Source organism: Grammomys surdaster, unplaced genomic scaffold (assembly GCF_004785775.1).
Source record: "Grammomys surdaster isolate TR1022 unplaced genomic scaffold, NIH_TR_1.0 126163, whole genome shotgun sequence".
In the NCBI taxonomy this organism is placed as follows: domain Eukaryota; kingdom Metazoa; phylum Chordata; class Mammalia; order Rodentia; family Muridae; genus Grammomys; species Grammomys surdaster.
The window spans coordinates 8,203,453-8,227,224 of NW_021620970.1; the positions used below are offsets into that span (position 1 = coordinate 8,203,453).

Consider the following 23,772-nt stretch of genomic DNA (forward strand, 5'->3'; position numbering starts at 1 on the left):
ATACCCTTACACAGTCCCACAGGGACCCATGGCTCCAGCTATATATGCAAGGGAGGATGGTCCTGTCAGGTATAGGTGGGAGAGGAGATCCTTGGTCCCATGAAGGCTGGACGTCATGTGTGGGGGAATTTGAGGGTGGGGAGGTGGGAGTGGGGGGGTGCAGGTGGGGGCACATCCTCATAGAAGCAGGAGGAAGGAGGATGGAATAGGGGGTTCCTGGGCAGGAGGGGGGGAAATGGGGTAAGGGGAGAACATCTGAAATGTAAATAAAATATCCAATAAAAATTAAAAAAAGAAAAAGAAAGCATCACGTGTTTCTGTGCAAATCGAGTTCAGCATTCTTTAACCTCTGGTTGGCAAAATAATAATAATAGTAACAATAATAATAATTATAATTAATAATAATAATAAAAAGAAAAAAGAAAAAATGAACATTAATTGAAATTAATTACTTTCTTTAGTGAAATTACTGTTTCTTTTGCAGTGAGCGCCCAAGTGTTTATGAAAGGTAACAATTTAAGTCTACACGTAAAAAAGTCACTATACTAATGATTTAAAATTAGTAAGATGATAGTAAAGAGTTAAAAAAGCAATAAATGAAGTATATTACCATTATTAAATATGTAGTAGAATTAATAGTAGGCCTTTTACTTCTCCCCAGTGAAGAAAATAAAAAGGCATTCAGAAAAGAAATAAATATACATACATGAAATATCCCAGCGTTGTGAATTGGAAGGAGACTTCTTATAAAAGCCTAGGCATGCCAACACGAGGAAGAGTATTATTAAGGAATTTCACGGAATCTTTATGCAAAATTTTATTGTGCCGTGTTATGATCTCAGGGATAGTTTGTGATATTTACTGAGCCTTCTGAGAGTTCATTTATTCAGGTCATATTTTAAGAAAGAACTTCTAAGATTCAGATCTATAATGTAATTCTGCGATATGCCCAGCTGATCCTATTAAATCCAACCCGGCACCAGAAGTATAATGATGTGAACAATTCCCTTTCTTTAAGTTGTTACACCTCACTTGAAATGCACTCCTGGATTAAAAGAGTGATTCTTCTTTGCTTTTCTCTCCAGGCTGAGGTTCAGCTCTGCTACCTGGAGGCGCAGAGGGATGCGGTGGAGCAGATGTCTCTCAGGCTGTACAGTGAGCAGTACACCAGTGGTAGCAAGAGGAAAGAAGAGTTTGCCGACATGTCGAAAGCGCATTCGGTGGGAAGCAATGGGTAGGGGACTGTTTTTTTCGTCGTTTTAGACTCACTTATCTACTTTTTGAGCGAAGTTCCTCCGGCAGGTATTAGGCGTGCTTTCCTTCCCAGCTAGCAGACGAGGAAACGCTCAGTCAGGTGCTGGAGTTGAGGGTGGTGGGTTTTTATCAGCCTCTACCATCTAAGCTAAATCTTTTGACTTGTGTTATTGTCTGTAAAAGATAGCCTTGTGATTTAGGAGTGCTTTTGAGATTGTGTTTTATCCATAATATTGGTCTTTCTTCTTCACAGATTATTTTCAAAATGTATATCCCCTCCCTCCTAACATCTCGGCTTATGTTAAAGGCCGTTTATGGAATTTCTGAGCACCAGAATTTCATCAGAAACTTAGAAGAACGTAAGATTGAGATCCAGTAATTGTTTAGAGACCATAGCTTAGCCTCATACCTTCACACCAAGTCAGCTGAAATTATAGACTAGTTCTTGGCATTTTTTTTTTTTTTAATATTTGGGACAGGGTCTCAGGTATTTCAGGGTTGACTTGAGCTCAGTGTACAGTAGTGGCTAACCTTGAACTCCTGAATCTCCCATCTCTACATCCTGAGTCTGAGGTGAATGCTACCATGCCTGGAAGGACTAACCCCTGTGATGTGGATAGTGTATGAAAGGAGGCAACCGTGTCTGTTCTCCATGAGGAAATTTTATTCAGCCTTAGTTATATGGTTCCACATAGATACAATTATTTACCTGCAGTCTTCAATAGTTGTCATGTATTTAGATATTTCTGAATTTCTGCAAAGCTATACAGACATTGCCCAGTGCATTTATATGTTTCTCTATTTTCTAACTCAATTCTAATATTCAACAGATGATCACTGAAGAGCAAAAGTAAGGATGAAGTTAAGTTATTTCATAGTTTTAATAAGCAATCATCTTTTTCACTTTTATACTTGGGCTAGACAACAAGAGATAGACATTATTCTCTGAGGTTGCATTACATGTTTATAGTGTGATGTAAATCTGTACAAATAACACTGCCCAGAGTATACCCCCAAAATATTCTGCAGCAGGAAAGAAGCCTATTTTTGTACTTGAGTGCATTTTTTGTCTTTTTGAAGACAGGGTCTCACTATGTACCTCTGACTATCTTAGAACTCATTACATGGACCAGGCTGGCCTTGAACTAACAGAGATCCACCAGGCTCTGCCTTTTAAGTTCTAGAATTAATGGCGACCACTACTACATATACCTGGCTTGCATTTATCTTTTGAAGTTCTTAGATTTGTAATGGACTTACAATGATCATACAATGTTGAGGGTTAAATTAGCCCATAGATTAGAGATTATGTCCTATTACATATATATAAAAAACCCTCAGGGTATAAAAACTATAAGATAAATATTAGATACACATTTGATTAGAAATGAGAACAAATAATCCATATGATGTTTTCTACACACAAGACCTGTTATATATTTAGTTGATTTGTGCTACTTGACTCAGTAGACTCAGAATTTTTCTATTCACTAGAGAGTAAGGACAGCAGCAACTGAGAAGGGAAAAGAGAATGGACAATCAGCTGCTTTGAGGCCTTAAAGTGCTTTAAGTTCCCAAAATGCCTAAGCAGGCTCCAGTGTGCATGCAACATCAGGCTTTAGGTCACACTGGCGTGTTTTCTAAAAGCCTCGGGATTGGGCAGCATCTCGTGCTTCTGACCTCAGATTCCAAGGACCCAACCTGTGTACTCACTCTGGGCTCTATGCATCATAAATCTACCCTGGGAATTGCTTAGTTAGCAACAAGCATTGTTCTGGGATGTGGGAGTAGGTGAACTTTCCTGATAGCCTTTGTTTATGCTCCTTAGGGTGCTGAAGGCTGTTCATTGTGCAGAAATTTAAGAGTACACTGAAGGAGAGCCAGCTATTTAATCGCAAGAACAGAAACCTAGACTGCCTTGTAGCCCTTGTTTACACACAGAGAAGCACTGTTTGAGAAATCCCTGTGGGTGAGGTTATCTGAGGTGTCTTGCCCTCAAGACCCTGCTCCCACAGTCACATCTGTAACTCAGAAGCCTTACAAACACAGCCTTGTAAAATTATTTATCCCAACGATAGATAAACTTCATTAACCATTACACAGCATGAGTATTGTTTCTGGTAAGCAAACGTGGTAATAGTGTGGGCTTCGCAGGGTCTATATTCCAAATGCACATATTCAATAGGCTAAAGAGGACATTAAGTCAGTAACCCAACTCCTATACTTTCATGTTCTCCCCATTCTTACACACATGCCCAGATGCTGTGTACTAACATAGTTGTACAAGAATACTACAGAGAAAACGTAACTGCCACAGTGAATGGTGTTCTTAAGTTTCTACAAGTTTTATGTAATAAAAACATTCCTTTAAAATGAATTTATAATCTCTGCATTGGTGTTTATTAGGGTGGCATATCAGAGTTAATACCCAACTATCAATTTTGTGCTTAGCAGCCTTGGGTGGATGCACTGAGAGGATTTTCCTGAATGCAAAGGGCCACGTTCTAATGAGAGCACATGCTCACCTGTGAGAGATACATACGTATACATGATGGGCTTTTGTATCCTATCATGGAACCATGACTTCTGGATGGCCTGCAATCTATAGGTCTTTGTGGCTTTTCAGGGAAATAAACACCATTACTTTTATTTTTTTTAAGTGAGAAGCAATATTGATTGTTTTGTTTCTTTCAACAAGCAATTTCTTCGCCGAGGGCCCACTGTTTGCATGGTTTGATGCTCGAAGTGTGACTCTTCAACAACCTGCACTCTGTATGCTTCGTAAACAGGCACCAGCTCTTTTTTCAGGTGTCTCTTCCTATAAAGAGTTATGCGATTTCACTGTTCAAGTAGTATTTAAAGTCGCAGTCTAATGTATTCGGTAGCTATGTACTTACTGAGAAAACTTAGTTGATTTTTTGTCATACCTTCTGTTCAACATATACATCAGGAAATTAAAACACCCAACAACTGTATGATTCTCTAGCCCAGGATAGAAAACTTAAAATGGAACTATTAAAAAAAATCACAGCTTAGAACTTTGGATCATGAATATAATGGCTGCTGGGCGTGGCTGATGCCTTTTGTCTCAGTGGGAGAAAGAGATAGATTGTGTTTGAGGGCGTTCTGTGAAACAGCAAGATTCTGTCTCAAAAACTACAACAGCAAAGAGAACAACAAAACAAAAACGTGGACAGTCTAAAAGTCATACTATCTCCTCTCCAAGGGTTTGATCTGTACCCTGGACAAGCTTTTTATCATAAACCCTGCATCGTGCAAATTCCATACTATATACAACTTACCATGAAAAAACGCAGAAGTCTAAAGGAGATTTTATTCCACAAGGATGTTTTTGGCAAAACCCTGCAAAATGGTGTATGTGATACATGTCTGTGAGTTCAGCTACTTGAGGATGCTAAGACTTGGAAGCTCGCTGAAGCTGAAGACTTCAAGAGTACTGAGACAATGTGTCCAATATGTGGAACAAAACCCTCAGAAAACTCAAATTCACTCATTAATTTGACCACCATGGTTAAGTGCTTTCTGTAGTTAAGCTTTGCATAAAGTAGAGATCCACTGGGAGAAAATGGGATGAGCTTTACACACAGTTTAGTTTTAGGAGCAGGCAAATCTACAACCTAAACGGTAAAGTTAGAAACATGAGAGGGTTAGAGACGGACTCCTGGTTAGCAGAACTCAATTTGGACTGTGTCCAGGAGAACAGGAGCAGATCTGAGAAGACAACAGAGAGGGCCATGGAGGTGAGAGAATTTCTCAGTGTAATCTGAAAAGTCCTTGCTGAACCAATATCTACAAAATTAGATCATAGCTTCACATTTAGCTGTGCAATAGGAGAGGGGAAATTGGGTTCTCAAAACTGATGAGACAGATTCCCGAAGCACAGTCATGTCCTGGCATTCAGTGCACTTCTTGAATTTGGTATCCTGCCTGGTGCATGCTAGGTGCTCACATGAATAAGTAGCTGAAACTGATGTGGAACCAGCAAAAGTCTAGAGGGTCAGTAACTAGATCACTGATGGTCCCTTACTCTTGAAAGCAAGATAGCACGCCGAAGAAATGGAGAAACACATTTGAAAAGGAGGTTAACTCCAGCTCCTGGATTTATTCGTTGTGTGTGGTCTTAGCTGTGGTCACCAATGGAACCTTAAAGCTAAAAGCATCCGCTTCCTCCACTGCTTGCCCAAAGTGCTTAAAATTCTCATTCTATGGGCGGTTTGGAGTAGGGGTGGGTGGGTGGATTAATGATTAGGCCTAAAACTCGTTACTTACTAAGAGCCCGTTTCAGTGTTTTTTAGAGTGTATTCTCTGAGACAGGAACATCAAGGCCTCCTATGAATTTGCTAAAGCACCCTCTCTGGATTTCAATTATTCCAATAAATTTGGAGAATATGGGAATAGACAGTACAGTCATCCTAAGTGAGCAAGCTTCAGGAAATGGTTTCTGGAAGTTTGGGAAGCACTACTTGGGACAATGAAGTTTTTTTTTTTTTCAGGTTAGGAATTAATATAAAGTATGCTAAAATGATGGAAGGTTGAAGATGTAATACGTAGACAGTCCTCTGAGGACTTTAGGATAAAGGGAATGAGAGACAGAGAGGCACTCTGATGCCCCAGGTGCTCAAATGACTTTGGTGTTACTAAAGACTTAGTGCATATTGAAAAACCTCTTAAACAGAGGCCATGCAAGAAGACATTGGTGATATGAAGTCAATGACATACAAAGAATTTTGATAGGCAAATATAACCCAAAGGAGAATCATCCAGGCTTGGAAATAAAAACAGCAAACAGCATGTTTCCCCAAATGAAGCAGCATCTGAAAATAGCTAGAACAGTCAAAGAAGTTCATGACAGGAAGTGACAGTGTTCTAGAGGCTGGGGAGATGGCTCAGTAGGATAAAATACCTGATGGGCAAGCTCAAGAACTTGAGTTTGAATCCACAGCCCCCACATAAAAACTGGCCATGACTTTGCAACCCTAAAACCCCAGCACTGGGTGGGGGTGTGATGTCAGAGACAAGTGGATCTCTGAGAAGTCACAGCTAGCTCAACTAGCCAGAACAGTAAATTTCCTGTTCAGTGAGATACTCTGTCTATGGCAATAAGGTAGAGAATGATGATACTTTGTATACCTAGAATTTCTAAAGAATAAAGAATATTTAAAAAATCTGTACCTTCTTACCCATGACATTAGATATACTCAGAATGCTTCTAATCAAATAATATCTATCTCTAGAGACAGTCCTGTGTTCTCTCTAATCTAATTCAATGAGAACATGTACCAGGTTAAAAACTAAGACTAGAATTTCAGTGGCACCATGCTCCTTTATGGCTACACAACCTTGATTAAGACGTTTAACCTCTCCAAGATTCATTATTAGTATATACAGTGGGAACCATTATCGTAGTGTATTCATTCAGGAAAATTTCTGCAGTAAGAAAACGTGAGGATTTATAAAAAAAATACAAAAATATATGTGAAAAAATCAGTTAATTAAATATTTATTATGCAAATATTGCATTTCTGAGAGTATCATGAGCTACTAGGAATGCAAAAGCGTACAAACGGTTTCATCTCAAAAGTCTGGATGGAAGGACAGAGAGACAAAGAAAAAAGGAGAACCAATGCCTTAGATAAAACATCAAAAATTACTGGACTGAATTCCAGACATCCATCATTACAGGACTATTGAGGCTGATTAGCGCAGCCTGGCTTGGAAGGGTAAGGGAGACATAGGAGAGAAAGGAGTGTTTGGGTTACATGAAAAGGTCTGTACATTGTAGTAAGTGGGAGAACGGTGGTGGGGGGCTGCAGATATGAGACAGTAAGTATGCAGAGGATATACACTGACGATAGCTGGAGAAGCACACAGAGAAGGTTCCCAACTCTGCTTGCTTGGTCAGGGGGGATTCCCAAGGGAGATTTTAGAAGATGTATCATTATCCATGTATAAGGCTTCCTCCGCATCTGGAGGAAATTGAACAATGTTTGTTGGAAACTGGGGTGGTAGGAGTGGGGGTGGGGATGTAGCCAAGGTTTGTATCTTATACCGAAGAAAATAGAAATGTCATTCTCTCATCATACTGGATTTTAGCATAAAATTTCTTCCCAACCATATATAAGTTATTCCTGCACGTCAGCCTGAATGAAATGGCAAAGGGCTAAAAGTGTGATAGAAAAGATGAGAAAAAGACACGCCTCTTGATTAGTGCGAGAACACATACAAAATGCACATATAACATCCTCGAAGAGAACTGGTATTGACAAGTGAAAAGAAATGAATCACTATTTAAAATATTGCTTGATTAAAGACCAGGTTTGTTTGTCTAAATTAATTAAGCAATAAGATACGGTAAGTGGCTTTAAACACCTGAGAAGAGACATAAGCACCCTGGATCTCAACGCCTCGGGGGATCTTCCTGGGCTTCTACTGAGCAATAGGACACACATTTCTATCCAGTTGAATGCATTGTGCTCCATTCAGCACCCTGCCCTCCAAAACACACAAAGAACATTTTTAATTTCTGCTTGATGAGTATTTTTGGAACCTGTTAATATAAAATATTTTCTATGGGTTTTCCACTAGTCATCCACTAGTCACAGAAATGAAGTACGCTGTCTTACATGTACTGGTATTGAAATTATCCTTACAAACGAGTTAAATCACTAGACATCCTCAATAAACGGTCACTCTAACCTGCATTTTTACTCCTGAGTCTTACTCTATCCCAGTATAATAAGTAGCCGATTGGTGTTTGATTCAGATCCTTTTGGCTCCTTCAAGAGTGATTAAAAGTATTAAAAATGAAAAATGTAGTCAGAGAGTCAAAAATAGACAGGCTCGGTGTTGTATGCCTGTAAACCCAGCTATCCAGGAGACTAAAGCAAGATCACCAGAGCTCTGCAGATTATAAAAATAAGACTTTGGGTGCTAAAACCTACAGAAAACACTAGCCAAGAGAAACATGCTCACTTGGTACCACTAGTCTATGTTCTTTGAATATGTAAGTTCATTAAATGTAGACACTTAGGTAGTTTTCTTGTAACCCATCCATACCAGGGGCCAACAAACTGCAAATCAGAGAAGGTTTGAAATCTATTTTGCAAGGAGGTATGACTTCAAAGTTATTAGTTAATAGTAAAGTTAACTAATAAAGATTTGTGTATATTGCTTCTGTCTATAGAGCAGGCATACTGATAGGTGCCAAGAAGGACAAAATGCTAACAGACCTTGAGAAGACAACTTGGATAAACCTATCCAAACACATTGTAGTATGCAGAACAGGAATGTTTTAAAGTTACTGTTTTTTAGCCGGGCAGTGGTGGCACACGACTTTAATCCCAGCACTTGGGAGGCAGAGGCAGGTGGATTTCTGAGTTCGAGGCCAGCCTGGTCTACAGAGTGAGTTCCAGGACAGCCAGGGCTACACAGAGAAACCCTGTCTCGAAAAACCAAAAAAAAAAAAAAAAAAAAGTTACTGTTTTTTGATCATTCTTCCACTTTCTTCCTCAAAGGATTTGAGTCACATTATAAAATTACTGATAATAAGACAAAAAGCTTCATGACAACAACTTAGGCAAAAATAAAATAATTATAAGAAAAACTAGAAGTGAAATATTTTTATTGGATGTTTTATTTACATTTCATATGTTATCCCCTTACCCGATTCCTCTCCCCCCTCCCCCGCCCAGGAACCCCCTATTCTATCACCCCTCCTCCTGCTTCTCTGTGGATGTGCCCCTACTTACCCCCCCAATCCCACCTCCCCACCCTCAAATTCCCACCCACTGGGGCATCCAGCCTTCATGAGACCAAGGATCTCTTCTCCTACTTATGCCTGACAGGGCCATCCTCCCTTACATATACAGCTGGAGCCATGGGTCCCTCCCTAAGTGCTCCCAGGCTGGTGGTTTAGACCCTGGGAGCTCTGGTTGGTTGGTATTGTTCCTCTCCTCATGGGGCCGCAAACCCTTTCAGCTCCTACAGTCTTCACTCTAACTCAATGGTTCAATGGTTAGCTGTGAGCATCTGCCTCTGAAAATGACAGACTCTTGTAGACCTCTAAGGAGACAGCTATACCAGACTCTTGTCAGCATGTACCTAATGGCTGTGGTTTGGCACCAGGAGTTCCACCCTCCAAAGAAAAAAATAAAATTTCATTTCATTATCAATGCATGGTCATATATATATCAATTTAAAGCAATCTCTTACTAAGATTTGATATAAATTTTTCATTATTTGAATATGAAATGTCTTTGACATGTTTTTGAGCATTTGGTGTCTAGTTGGTGGCACTGTTTTGGGAAGCTGAGGAAACCTTGAGACCTAGAGACCTAGTGAGCAGAGGCGGGTCACTGAGGAAGGGCCTCACATCCACCATTAGTTCTGTACTGATTCCCTACTTCCTGGACCAGTGTCCACGTGAAGAATTTCATTCGGTGTCCCTCCTGCCATGGACTCATTCCTCCATGCTTTCTCTTGCCAGGACAGAGTGAAATTCCCTGAACCATTGGGTGAAAATAAATCCTTCCTCTCTTAAGTCACTGCAATGAAAAAGTACCTAACATACTTTCCTATAGGATGTTCTGTTGTCTACAGCACAGGTATCAAACCCAAGTCCTTACACGTACTACAGAACTATTCTATCATTGAGAGCACCTATTGCTCCTTAAGTGAAAGCAAGGCCTCTGTGTTACATCTCTAAAGAGAACTAAATCTTAGAGCAGTTTTAGGATGTAAACTGTGCAATAATGCCTAAGGATAGAAGAGTGGTGGTATAAGTGACTAAGACCCTGAGTACAGCACTCTTTGAACAGGGTCAGCCTCCATAGGGACAAAGTCCTCTTAAATGAGCATTCGCTATCAGGACCTGGCAACAGGTTGTTTATCTCATCTCATGACTCAAAGGTAAGTATTTCCTATTTAACATTTGATAACTAGTGATACCTAAAGTAGGGTGGACACTTTTACTAAGAGGTGAGCTCCTAAAGCCACAACCAGCATACATACAGCTGGCCTGGATTCTGAGCCCCATCAATGCACATTTCTAAAACAAAACAACACAACAACAACAAAAATCAGTCTGGTGTCTCTTGGTTTGCCTTAAGAAATATAGGTTCTTCTGTCGTTCTCCCAAATTTCTCTAAAATTCTTCAGGAAGTTTTTCAGTTTGTTGACTTATCTGAAAATTTGATCAAGAGTTTGACTTCCTCTCAGCCCTACAGAATCCTGAAAAGGACAGAAAGAACACTCAGAGGAATATATGTGGGCATTTCTAAATCTATGGATTATATCTGTTATTTCACTGATAGATGCTTGTGAGCAGGTGGTCTATGAGGAAGGAAGACCCATTATAAACAAGTTTCTAGACTTGATTTTACTTTTCTTAGATATTTTCATGTATACATATACATATGTATATTTGGTTATATATTTAAGCATATACATATATATGTACACATACACACACACACACACACACACACACACACACACACACACACACATATATATATGTGCTGCTGGAAAAACCTCCATATTCTTTTTTTATTTATCAATGGCAAAATCAGGCTGCTTGTCTCCTGAGGACGTTGCTCAGGAATTTTCATTCAAAATAGTAAATTATTGTCCACACTTTAATATTTCTAGAGTGGAAAGGGATTCTATATGAAACTGAGCCTATCAGGTTCCACACCTGGAAAGCTAAATTTGGTCTGTAATGATACTATGATTGGGCTAGCCAGCACTGTTATAGCCCATCTCCGTGCTCCTTATTCTGTACGGAACAGAGACTCATGGGAGATTCTGAGATATTATTAGTATTTTCCTTCAGTAAATCACTTATATTATATTTTTGTAACATTTTCTTACCACTTCCTTTTACGTCTCTTTTAAGAACCAGGGGCAAACTTCTCTGCTCAAATAATGTGAACAATAAATGTTAGTGACTATCTGGGGAAAGAGTCAATATGCTGAAAATGTTTCGAAACTTGGGTCATTTAATAAAACTTTTAGTATAGGCAGGTGGGTGATTCTTAGACATTTGTTAGTGCAAATTAACCATAAAATATAAAAACGATATGTGTGTATACATATAAAATACATATATGTGAACATCTAATACTCAGCTTAAGGTAGAAAAGCAACAGATATTTTAGTATTATCTTCTCTTCAACCTATAATCGCTCTAATAGGATGATTTCTTAATTTGGTTGTCTGTTTTAATCAAAATTCCTCAGTGGGCCAAGTTAAGGCCTCATATATTCACACACACCTCCCTTTGATTTCACTTGGGTGACACTGTATCGTTAAAGCAAAGTTTAAGTTGAAATGTTGAGTTAATGATGCCCACTTTAAATACCAAAGGCTGAATGCATTTGTGTATTAAACACTTAGCCAGTCAAACAGAATTCCCATCAGGAGTTCAAGAAAACAGTATTTCTGAAACTATGCTAGCCCTACAAATATATATTGCCATTCTATCTACAAGGGCTGTGCCAAATCCACCAAACCAATTTGATAGTCTGTCTATCTATCTTTTTTCTTTTCTTTTTCCCTTTCTTTCTTACTTTCTTTCTTTTTTTTGGATAAAAAGTCTTGGAATCTTTTTTAACAGTAACATGGGTGAACAAGACACTCAAATATCATTTTGGCAATCAGCTGTAGTTATTAAACCCAAACAGGAATAAACACTGAAAAAACATTATTTGTACATTTCTCAAGGTCATGCCTCTTTTCTCTGTTTATCTGTTTGTATTAGGTTGTCCAACTGTCCTAGTCACTGTTCTAGTGCTGTGAAAAGACACTATGACCAAGGCAACTCATATAAAAGAAAGTGTTTATTTGGGGCTGGCTTACATTTTCAGAGGTTTAGTCCATTGTCGTCATGATGTGAACCAGGGAGCAGGCATGGCAAAGCATGGTGCTAGAGAAATAATTGAGAGATTCAGCCTGATCTTCAGGCAGAAAGAGAGAGGAAGCTTGCCTGAACTTGGCATGGACTTTTGAAACCTCAAACTCCCAGTGACACTCTTCTTCCAACATGGTCACACTTTCTAATCCTTCTCAAATTGTGTCACTCCCTGACGACTAAGCATTCAAATATATGAGCCTGTGGGGATCATTCTTAGTCAGACCATCGTAACGATCAACTAAACACATTCTTGATTCTACATTTGTCTAACAAAAACTGACTTGTTACAAGACTGTTTATTCCCATGATTAAACATTTAAACCTCTTAAAATGGAAATATAATATTTAGAACAGAATGTCCAACCCTTCAGGCCCAGGGATGAGACAGTGGAGGAACCTTTGCTTAGTCTATGTGACCACACATCCTAGCACTGCAAAACAAACACAACTATTTTCTTTTTTATTGTGAGCCAATTTAATATAGGTATATGACAGTTTAAAGAAAGAGTATATCAAGGAATACTGAAGTGATATGGTCACTTTGTTGTACTTTCATATATCGCATGTGAATATCAATGTTTTGTAACATTTTTACAGAGCATGGAACATAGTCTTAGGATAGAAGGCAGATATGTTTTAAAATTGTTTAGAAACTAGGAGGTGAGCTAGGGGAAGAGGGGAAGAGTTCATACCTGCCTAAGAATGAGCAGCCTGATTCAGTCCCCAGATACCATGTATATAAAGGCAGTGTGGGTTAGTTTGCTTATAACCCTAGCACCAGGGAGGCAGACATGGGAGGCCTCTTGGGACTTACTGGCCAGACAGCCTAACTGACTTAGTGAATCCCAGTTCAATGAGGGTTTAGAAGAAGGAGAAAGAAGGGGAAATGTGATTATATTATAGTCTTAAAATTAAAATAAATAATTCAAAATGTAAAAGAGATTCTAAAAGAGCATTTGCTCTTGTGAGTTTTGTATATTCATATTGACCACTTTATAAACAAAAGGAGAGACATTAAAATGCATCTGTCAGTTGTTAAATTAAAACTGTGTATTTCATTTCAGCATCAATAGATATCTTTAATGAAAAATAACTATTTTCCGAAATCAAAAATCAAAATAGTAAGAAGGGAAAAAAAAAAGACTCCTGTGGAATACTGCCTGTGTGGGACTGCGCACTTGCACCCACGCAGTTGTCCTCACACGCATGCGCACCCTCACAGACATGCGCATTGCACCCATCATGCTGTATCTAATCAAGGAGATGACTACTAGGTTGATATAATAACCTCGATAATTACCAATAAAATTTTGTGACAAAATTCTCTCTAAAAGAGTATTCATGTACTCACAGGAATGTAATTCCTTATAAAACTTCCTGCCACTTAATGATACCATTAGTTACCTCGTCCTCTTTAAAAGGAGAAACCTGCGTGATTTTGCTAGAAAGTCAACAAAAGAACCTAGTTGTGAATTCAGCTGATCCAACTGGCTTGTGCTTCAAGGGGATAAAGAGCTGCTAACTGGGTCTGTGGTGCCACTGGGAGGAAGTCACGAAATGAGACCTTTCCATACACCACACTGTAGCCGGCACGCTACTTCGAATATATTACCTCTTAAAATTAATCAGAGCTGTTGAAAAACACATATCTTTGAAAATAATGTAAAGATAAGAAAGTTTTAATGACTCCCATGCCTACAAGACTTCTTGTGATAGTGTGCACATAAAATTATAGACCTTGCTGGAGGTTTCCTAAGAATCAACAAAGAAATTCAGCAATGTCTGATTTGCTACAAAATTATTTATTTGATTTCACTAAATTTGGAAAAAAAAAATCTAAGGTTTTCCCATAAGTTTACAAATTAATATATGGCCAGTATTATCAGGCATACATGCCTTTTAATAAAGCTTTCTCATTTTCTGTATTAGGACTTCGTGATATTTTTTCTGAAACATTGGTGCTAACTCTACACCAAAGAACCAAAATGCCTTACTAAGACATTTACAAAATTACTTGTGAAATAGATTTGACAAATGCAACATCAAACCTAAATATCCTTAGCTGCAAAGAAAAGCCTGTCTTGAAGATATACAGAGTATCTTTGTAAGGCTTGTCCCTCATGCTCAGGTGTGGACTGCCAACTCGAAGCTGTCTTTAATAGCAAAAGAGAGCTTGTTCTAAGGCCCTTAGTAGGGAGATTAAGAAGAAAGAGTTTGGCAAGCCTAGTAAAAGCCAGTGGATAACTTCCCCTGTTTCAAAGCCTTTTATGATCTTGCATATATTTTATATTTATTTCAAGTCATATTCATTAGTAATTCTCTCATTCATAAATTTTCTTTAACTTTTGTGTAGAAAAATGTATGAAAGGAATAAGGTGTCTAATCAATTGAATATTAACTACACACAATGGTTTAAATGAACAAATGCGTCCTTAAAATACATTGAAGGGGGGAGGGGAACTCAGTAACTCCCTGCAAAGTACAAATTAAAATTACTATGAGATTTGATTTTATCTCAACCCAAATGGCTAAGGTTAAGAAAACTCCACCCTGGCTTCTGCTTCAGTCCTTGCTCTGAGGTTTCTGTCTTGAGCTCCTGTCCTGACTTCCCTTCATGATGGACTGTAATTTGTAAGCTGAAATAAACACCCTGCACCCTGGCAAAGTTGCTTTTGGTCATTGTGTTTATCACAGAAACCAAAACCAAACTAGAACAGCTGGGAGAGCAAGAAAAGAATGGAATTTTAAGGTCAGCATTGAAGCTTTTAAATATATGATAGCCTCCTTAATTAATTCATTCTCCTTAGGGAGTAATGTCTTAGTGGATGCTCAGGTCTTCAGATCTCCTGTTCTCTTCCATCCTTTTCTCTAAAATGACAGCTGAGCAAATGAAGGTTTACATGACCTTGTGATTCTTGAATGCAGTGGCTAAACACAGGCTTTGGGCACAGGCTAGCTGGATTCTCAGGCAAGCTGCTCCCTGTGGACTGCTGTGGCTGTTTTACTTTTTGTTTCATCTTGGCTTGGTTAGGCCATAGAGGAATTCTTGCTGACTAAGCCCCATCTCCACCCTCGTGGATCCTACCAGTTTTCTAAGAAGCCTTGCATCACGTTTTGGATCCGCACCTCCCAGTCCTTAGGTTTACCGTGCCTTTGTCGCCATGGAAACGCCTCTGCCCAGTTTAGCCATTAACTTTCAGAAATCTTGGAGTCTTCTCTTGGAGGAGATTAGGTAACAGGAGGTCAAAGGGAGCCCTAACCATCTTCCATCTGCCCACTCCTGCTTATTGCAGGCACAACTTTAAGACAATCTCCTTCCTAGCAAGAGATGGAGCTGAGGATTCTGTGCTTTCTGCTTCCCCTTCACCCTGCCTCACAAGCCTGCTTTCAAGTTGGCCAAAAGAGAAGGGAAAAATACATCAGAGTATCCACCCCTTCTATCTTTCCTTGGTTCATGTTCTCAAAGCCCACTTAGATGAAGGGCTGACCGTTCACTTCCTGCTCTGCTTGCTTATAATATTTCTCTGGATCTTTCTCTCCAGATTTTGTGGGTGATATTTTACCTTTACTTGATTTTATTGGTAAAATATTAGAAGGTAGAAGGGGAAGGAAATGGTAATAATTTCGGATACATTTCTAAGTGGCCATCGACTTAGTAGTTATTCTTTATTACTCGCAGACTTAACTTTGAAATCCCGATGACTTATTTCTCAGTCTATGATAGTTGATTTGTTGTTGAGTATTTGAATAGGCATATTAATTCAGATTTCACAAGTATACTGGAAATACCTTCCTACTCAGAGTGTGATCCAAGCATCAACAACACTTGATAGAAATGCAGAATTGCATCCTGCTCCCCAAGTATGAATTAGTATCTTCATTTTCCTAGAATCTTCAACTGTGTCCGTATCTTCATTGAGTTTGAAAACATGGTCCCAGACCACCAGAGACCTGCTGAAGTTAGTGTGTGCCTCAGCTAGCCATGCCTCTGGCATCTAGTGAACACATACTAATCAGTTCCACAATCAAGAATCTTTATAAATATGCTAAAACAATTAAAGCAAAATAGACAGCTCCAGATCCAGTTTTCCCACTCCTAGATCCACCTTAAACTTGTTTGTCATATTTACTAAGATAAAGTATGTAGTATTCATTTTTCTTGAAAGGCAATCTGACACAGAGAGACAAGAACACAGTGGTAATGAAACACCCCATTGACTAGTCCACACTCACAGCTGGGGCCACTCTAGTCTACTAGCACTAACAGAGACTCTGCGCTCAGTGAGTTTGACAGAACTGTAGCATTTCTCTTAGGGGTGGTTTGGAGGTAGGAGGACAAAGTCATAGTTTTCATCCTGTACTTTCATTTTCTGATCACAGTGTTTTAAAAGAATCCGGGCTTTACTTATTCACCAGGCTTTCAATAGAGAATCACATTAATCCTTTTAAGCTTCTTATTCTAATGATTTATTTTGTTGAAAACCATAGTGTTCTTTCTTTGAATTTTAATGATCGCCGGCTATTCAAAGATTCATTCTTTTGACTTCCTGTCCTTACCTTTGTTTCCTGCATGTCTGTGGGGAACACCTGTCTAATACTGGATCTGCCACTGGTTCTCACTGGCTTACCAGAGTCACTCAAGCCTATCTCTGGGTGTTAAGTTGAAACGATAGCTACTCATCCATGACAATAAATGTAGGACGTATGTTTGCAGAGATAGGCAGGTAGACAGCAGAGGGACAGGTGAATGATTGAGTCGTTTTCCCTCGAAAATAATGTTTTGGACTTGTTAGCATATGTTATCATTGTTGAAAATCTTGAAAATAATTTAGTAATAAACACTGAAGTACCACATGTAGGAAATTTAAATAGGAAAGCAATTTGGGTTTTGAAAGTGCTGTCTTTACCCCAACTCTGGGACTATAGAAACTTTGGCAAATTGCTAGCCCTCCACTTCTCAGTCTGTGAAGGGATGATGTACTTCTTTTCAAGGACAGAGTCATGGTTTCTTTGTTTAGAAAGGGGTAGTAGATGGTAATCACCATGATGTGACTCAGGAGAGAGTACAGGAATTACAAGTTGTGCTTTCAAAACCTAGGAAGTGGCTCACTCACAGCCCTGCATCCCTGCTTTGTCCTCTGTGAAACCACAGAGAGGATTTTCCTTCTCCTTTTACAGGTATTCACCTAGGAACATCCTGGGTTCTCAAGAATATATTATTCTAATATGAGATTTTAACAACTACACTGTATTTATGCATAATACATTTTTGTGCCTTATCTTCAGGCTTCTGGACTTTGATTCAGAATATCAGGAGCTCTGGGATTGGCTGATTGACATGGAGTCCCTTGTGATGGACAGCCACGACCTGATGATGTCAGAGGAGCAACAGCAGCATCTTTACAAGGTTAGAGCTACCCTTCCTGCTTTTACTTTGCTGTGGAAGATCTGATTAGCCTGACAAGTGTCTCTCTCAGGATATCTTTGTGTTCATTGTATGTATCATGGTGTCTATTAGAATTCCCTCCCCTGTCCTCAAACTCATTTCCCTCCCTAGTGTGCTGACAGGCTGCACCGACATCATAATTCCAAGAAAGTTCCCTTTATCACATCCTGTTTGCTGTAATTCTAAAGAAGGACAAAGCTTTATCTTCAAGACCAATAGCAATAAATGAAATTGCATTAATAAAAAGACTGAAAGCGAAGGATAGACAGGCTGGTAACATTTAACAGGATCTATTTTGATTGGAGCACTCAGGTAGATTCTGTCTATCCCTCAGATCTTCTCAGAGAAGAAAGAAATTTGCCTTCATTTTGACTTGTTATTACCAAAGTACAGGGCTCATACAATTTAAGGTATGTGTGTGATGCATACAGCAGGCTCTCTCATTAAATTTGTGCATTTTCAGGTGGTTTAAGAATTCTTGCTTGGAATTCACATTGATTTCAGATAATCCATCTGATAACTGTCTATATTGCTTCCATGTCTGCTAGATCCCCCTTAACCTAGAGTGTTTTACCAATTCTACTTAAATAGCCTTAGAAGTCCTTATAAAACAATCATGCGATTTTTACTGAGGGAAAATGGCTGTAAGCTTCACAGTCCCTGAAAAGGCTGTGGGGGAAGGAAAAGGGACATTCTACTGAAATATCAGACTGCAGTAAATCTTCCTCATTTAAGCAATTTTTATTGGAGTAATTCTGACAGTTGTCATCCTTGAATTGCTTTGAGCATATGGCATATTTCAAAGAGCAGATTGTGAATCATAAAAAATAAAATTAATAACTAACCACAGAATCAGCAACAGTATAATGACAAGAAACAACTACCCTCTAGCTTTTTAAAAATTCTTATAGAATGAGAAGTATATTCAAGGTCAAATAAAAGTTATCTTCTTCAATTTTACCATTTTAGGTAACCTTTCTTTAATAAAGTATTTTAAATTTTGTCTCTTCTCATGAAAGAGACATATACTTTAACAGAGTCTGATTGACATTAATGATTGTCCCTTGAGAATCATCTTAGTTAAGAAAAGATACAGGTTCCCTATGGACTAAGTAACTGGGGACATTTTATTCTCTGTAGAATTTTGTACAGCATTGATGTCTTCCAGTGAGTTTTCTGTTTCCTGTATGGATAGCTGTCCACACTACCCAAAATGTTTTCCAACACAACATTGTTGAACAACACTTCCCAACTCATGTAACTAAAGTCTGGCTATTTCACATCTCTTGTCAGGACCGGAAATTACATATGAAAAAAATGCTTAGAAACCTATATTAATTCAGTGCTAGAAAAATATTTTATTTCTAAAGCATCATCTCAGAGCTTATTGGAGTCACGTTGCAAATAACATTTCTTTTCTTCTTGAAGCATTTTTTATTTTGCCTATAAGCCACTATTTTTCTGAAACAGTGCTGTTCTTTGTCAAAATCACAGCCATATAATTTACATCACAATTAATAGGAAATCATTGAATGAAAAAAGCAGTTGTCTTTTTTCTTGTGGTTTCCTTGTAAGTGGTTTGCCTGAGAATTCCTGTCCTGGTGAGCACTGAGGGTGATTATTCCACCCACTCAGGACGTCTGGGTTAAAATACTTCTCCAAACATTTTCCATTCTATGTGCTTTCCTCAGTGACTCAACCCGTCACTCCGCCTCTGCTTTTAGGTGTTCAACATAGACAGATATTCTCTTTACATTTGGTTTCGTAAAGAAAATATAATCAAGAAACCAAGGGGAAATGCTACAGGTCTGCAAGTATCTTGACGTGAGCCCCAGAGAGTTGCTGATATCTAGAAACTTCCAAAGCAGTCCTGGGGATGTGTAGTTAGAGATTCTGTAGAAATGTGGCTTTTAGATTAGGGGAAAAAAACTGACTGAGGAGAATTGGTTTGATGTCTTGCTCAAGAATTCCGGGGCTTCCTCGGTCAAGGCAACATTGTCAGTACCCGATTCCTATGTTCAGATCTGCTTTTTGGGGAAACCACTTTACTGGTGACTTATTAGAGAGGAAGCTGTAGCTTATTGCTCAAAGAGACTCTTGGCAGATTGGAGCCCTTTAATTGCTCCCCAGGTCTTCTTAACTTTAAAAGGCTACCAGACCACCCTGAGCATTTTAATCTTCATATTGGCTTCCACCAGCCCTGCCAAACAGTGCTTTATCAAACTTTTTATTAAAAGCACCATTGGTGTTTTGAGTTTTGGGGACTATGTGTTCCAGCAGAGAATGTTTACTATTCTTACTCCTGAGCTGTAAGATGATCTGAACCCACTTCAGAGGATTTCTAACCTATAATATATAACCTGTCTTCATTTCTTTTGACATCTTTTACATTGTGTGTGTGTGTGTGTGTGTGTGTTCTGCTTTGAACACATGGAGGTCAAAGGCCAACTTATGAGAATTTAGTTCTCACCTTACACTAATGGAAAGCCAGGAACCAAACTCATGAACTCAAGCTTGACACTAAGTATCTCTGCTGAGCTATCTTGCTGGCTTTTACATTTATTGAACGTGTTAACATCTAGCCAAGCAATAGTGGTGCACACCTTTAATCCCAGTACTTGGAAGGCAGAGGCAGATGGATTTCTGTGAGTTTGAGCGCCAGTTTGGTCTACAGAGAAAGTGTTAGGACAGCCAGGGCTACACAAACAAATCCTGTCTTAAAAAAATAGGGGGGGTTAACATCAAGAGAAATGCCTTATACTTATGATACACACACACACACACACACACACACACACACACACACACACGCCAAGCATAATAGTGTGTACCTAGTGCAAGTGTGTAATCCCAGCTAGAGTAACTTTATGGGAACACACTTGATGGCCTGTGTGAGGTCTTGGGTTCAAACCCCAAGCAACTATGAAGAGTGGAGTTGAAGCTCGTCCTGTGTGACATAACTGAAAGGATAACAGTGGAATTTCTAAAGTAGCTCTTGAGTTGAGTGAAGGTAACTTAACGACTAAAGCAAGCAGAGGTGAAGGCAGCTGTTGATCCTGCCTCCGTTGCATCTGAAGCCTTTGTTCTTTGGTCCCTGGGTGGCTATGTATTCCATCACCCAGCTCCATCCCTGGCACAGATGGCCGTGTCCAGATTTACGAATTGGTGTAGTCCAAGGTGAGCCCCAGCATCCACACTTGGGAACGTCAGGTTAGAGAGAACCTAGCCTTTCCAGCACTCAGAAAGCAAAGCTTACTTAGCACTCTCCATGGGAGCTGCTGCTTTCCCATCTGCTTTTATACTCTGGTTTCTGCTAGAAAGTCAGCTACCCTCAACCTCCAGATGTGGCTGTATCATTCAGCACACCTCCCAAGTGGGATGCTTCTTGTTCAAGGCTGTTTATCCCAAGCCAGCCAAACACAAAGGAACATATACAGGGACAGAAGGGGCTAGGATAGGCAAAGCATACATTGACATGAGATGACAGCATTTACAGCCATGAAATATAAAGCACGTTTTCTGTTTAAGCCATTTCCTGTTTTCAGATTGTTAGACATTTAAGATCCTCTCTTGCTAATTAATTTTACACTACATCATTTTGAGAACAACTCAATTCTTACTAAAAATTAACTATCCACTGGATTACATCTTCTTTCCCGTTTTGAGATGGTAAGATGTACCACCAGCATTTCCTCCCCGCCCCCTTCTCTTTCTTGCCCCACCTCCGAATAGGAGTCCTCTGTGTCTATTTTCTAATAAACGCTGGCAGTGTCTTCAGCCAAGAAAATACAAACATCAGCCCTTCTTGTTTTTTCTTCCTCAATCTGAGAATCGCCTCCAAGGAGAAATTGCTCCCACCCTCTCAGGTTCTTTCTCTCTGTTCTTTCTACTTTCCTAAGTAGGACAATTTAATTTGTCAAAAGTAACCACCGTGATTTCGAAAGTTCAGCTCCTATTTGGGCTAGAGTTACGGAGCCAGAATTCATAATACGGGGAGCTGTCATTCTGCTGGTCTGCTTGTGCATTAACTATTAATGGAGAAATATTTAAAAACCCACTTGCAAAGGAAAAGCTCCATTTTTTTTTCATTTCTGCAGATCAAAGGTGACATTATTCTTGGGCTCGAGGAAGCTCTGTCACCTCCTCCCTCACTACACATTTTATAGACCGAGTGATCTGGGAATCTGTCATGGCTGGGAGAGCTGAGCTCTGCTGCTGCACCCAGCAGTCACCGCTGACTTCCGAATGCTTTAAAGGTGCACCCTTCCTGGACCACCTGACCACCGCCAGTTTTACACTACCTACCAAGCACAGACTACAGAGCTCATTGTAATCCTCTGTTGATGTATTAACCAAAGGAAGTGTTAATCTCAGGACTCAGGTTCAGAGGTTGGAGTCTGGTGATTATTGTTACAATCGAACAATAGTTACTTTCAGATGACATCAATGGGTGTGTGTCTTGAGTGAGTCCCTTAGCTGTTCCACAGCAATATTAGATCATATGATTTCCAAGGGGCTAAAAGTAACTCTCCCAGCTTGAAAACAATCTCAAATAGATACCCACCAAGACTTTAATACCGGGAAATTTACAGTGATTTTTTTATTTAATTTTTAAATTTTGTTGTTTTATTTATTATTTATATATTTACTATATAGTTGCACATTTTATGGAAACGACACAAGTTTTCTTTATCTTTTTCTATTAGTGTCTGATCTAAATGTCATTTGTTAAAAAAACAAAACCAAAAAACCAAAAAAACCCTATTCATTTTGCCTAATAGTTACTGAATGTATTGATTAATTTTTATGTTTATGAATTTCCGATTGTTACGAATCTTCATTAAAATACTCAAAATATTTAAAAATATGCCCGATGCAGTAGCAGCTACACAGGGTGCGATGAGTGAAGAATCACTTCAAGTTTATTATTCAGACTGGGCGGCATAGCAAGTCTTCATTTCAAAGAACGTTTTAAAGTAAAAATTCAAACCAGAACTGGGGAAAATATGCACAGACTAGTGGCTGCCTCAATGAGAAGAGCTGGTATGGCTCCCAGAGCTGCATAGCCTGTAACATCTCTCACAGCTACAAAGTAGAAGTTTGAGTTTCCTGGTAGCAAAGGCAAACAAGGAAATATGTTCACTTACACAATACGTATTTTGTATGAAAAAGCCATAATAATGCCTTTGAAGAAGCTAAGGTCATTGGACACAAATATGTCATCTCTTACAAATATTTATTAAGTGCCTTTTTTTTTTTACAAGTAAAATTGCAAACATAGTATTTGTAGCATCTGAACTAATTTGCAGTTCAGTGACTTAGTCGCCAAGAGACTCCTGTTGTTGAAAGTTAACCAAGCAAACAGAGGCAACAGGGATGAATTCAAGCAATAGACAATAAGCATGGATGAAAATGCTAAGGAAAAACCCAAACAGCATTCGAGACATAACTATGAAAGAGCTGACTTGGAAGTAATGATTAGGGCAAAGGGTATATTCGGAGTTCAGGGAAACATTACTGTAGAGAATTCAGGTATGTGCTTAAAAGGCTTTGCAACTTTAAATGCGTGTGAAGTATGATTATATATTCCAAGGAATAAGAAATACAGAGTAAAAGAAGATAAATGGGACACAGTTCGCTTGTTATCTTACGACAGCTGATGCCAAAGTGATGTTGTCATTGCTATGAGCTGATCATAGAAAACAGATTAATCACGCTATGCCTATATTTTATAAACTCACGCATATCAGCTCTCTGGAATAGATTCCTTTCATTTTGGTCTGGATGGAGCTGTTGTAAATAATTTCAGATGTTTCTTGATACTCTTGTGGCTAAACCTGAGGTCCTAAAACTGGATTCCATATCTTTTTCATGGTTCAGGCTGTGTCGACTGGGTTTAGGATTTAAAAATAGCCACTATGTATATTTTTTTGTAGGTTGGTTTATAAAATAGAAATGTGAATTGAAATTTGAATTCTGATAATTGGGCATCGCATTTGGATTTCAGTACCAAATTTTATGTTTCAATATTGATTGTACCAAATGAAACAAATCAGTAGTCATCCAAACAGGGGAGAATGACCACAGGGAGCAGGCACACACACACACACACTTCATAATTTTCATTTTACCTCATTTC

The 23,772-nt window shown here is 38.9% G+C and overlaps 1 protein-coding gene across 1 annotated transcript in view; it reads left to right on the forward strand.

Annotated features, from left to right (window-relative positions):
- Nucleotides 1-23,772, forward strand: part of Akap6 (A-kinase anchoring protein 6) — a 414,932-nt gene that overhangs the window by 284,624 nt on the left and 106,536 nt on the right. The window contains exons 8-9 of the mRNA XM_028757469.1: nucleotides 1,086-1,234; nucleotides 17,474-17,594. Coding sequence (XP_028613302.1) covers nucleotides 1,086-1,234; nucleotides 17,474-17,594 — 270 coding nt within the window. The remainder of the gene's footprint in view (nucleotides 1-1,085; nucleotides 1,235-17,473; nucleotides 17,595-23,772) is intronic.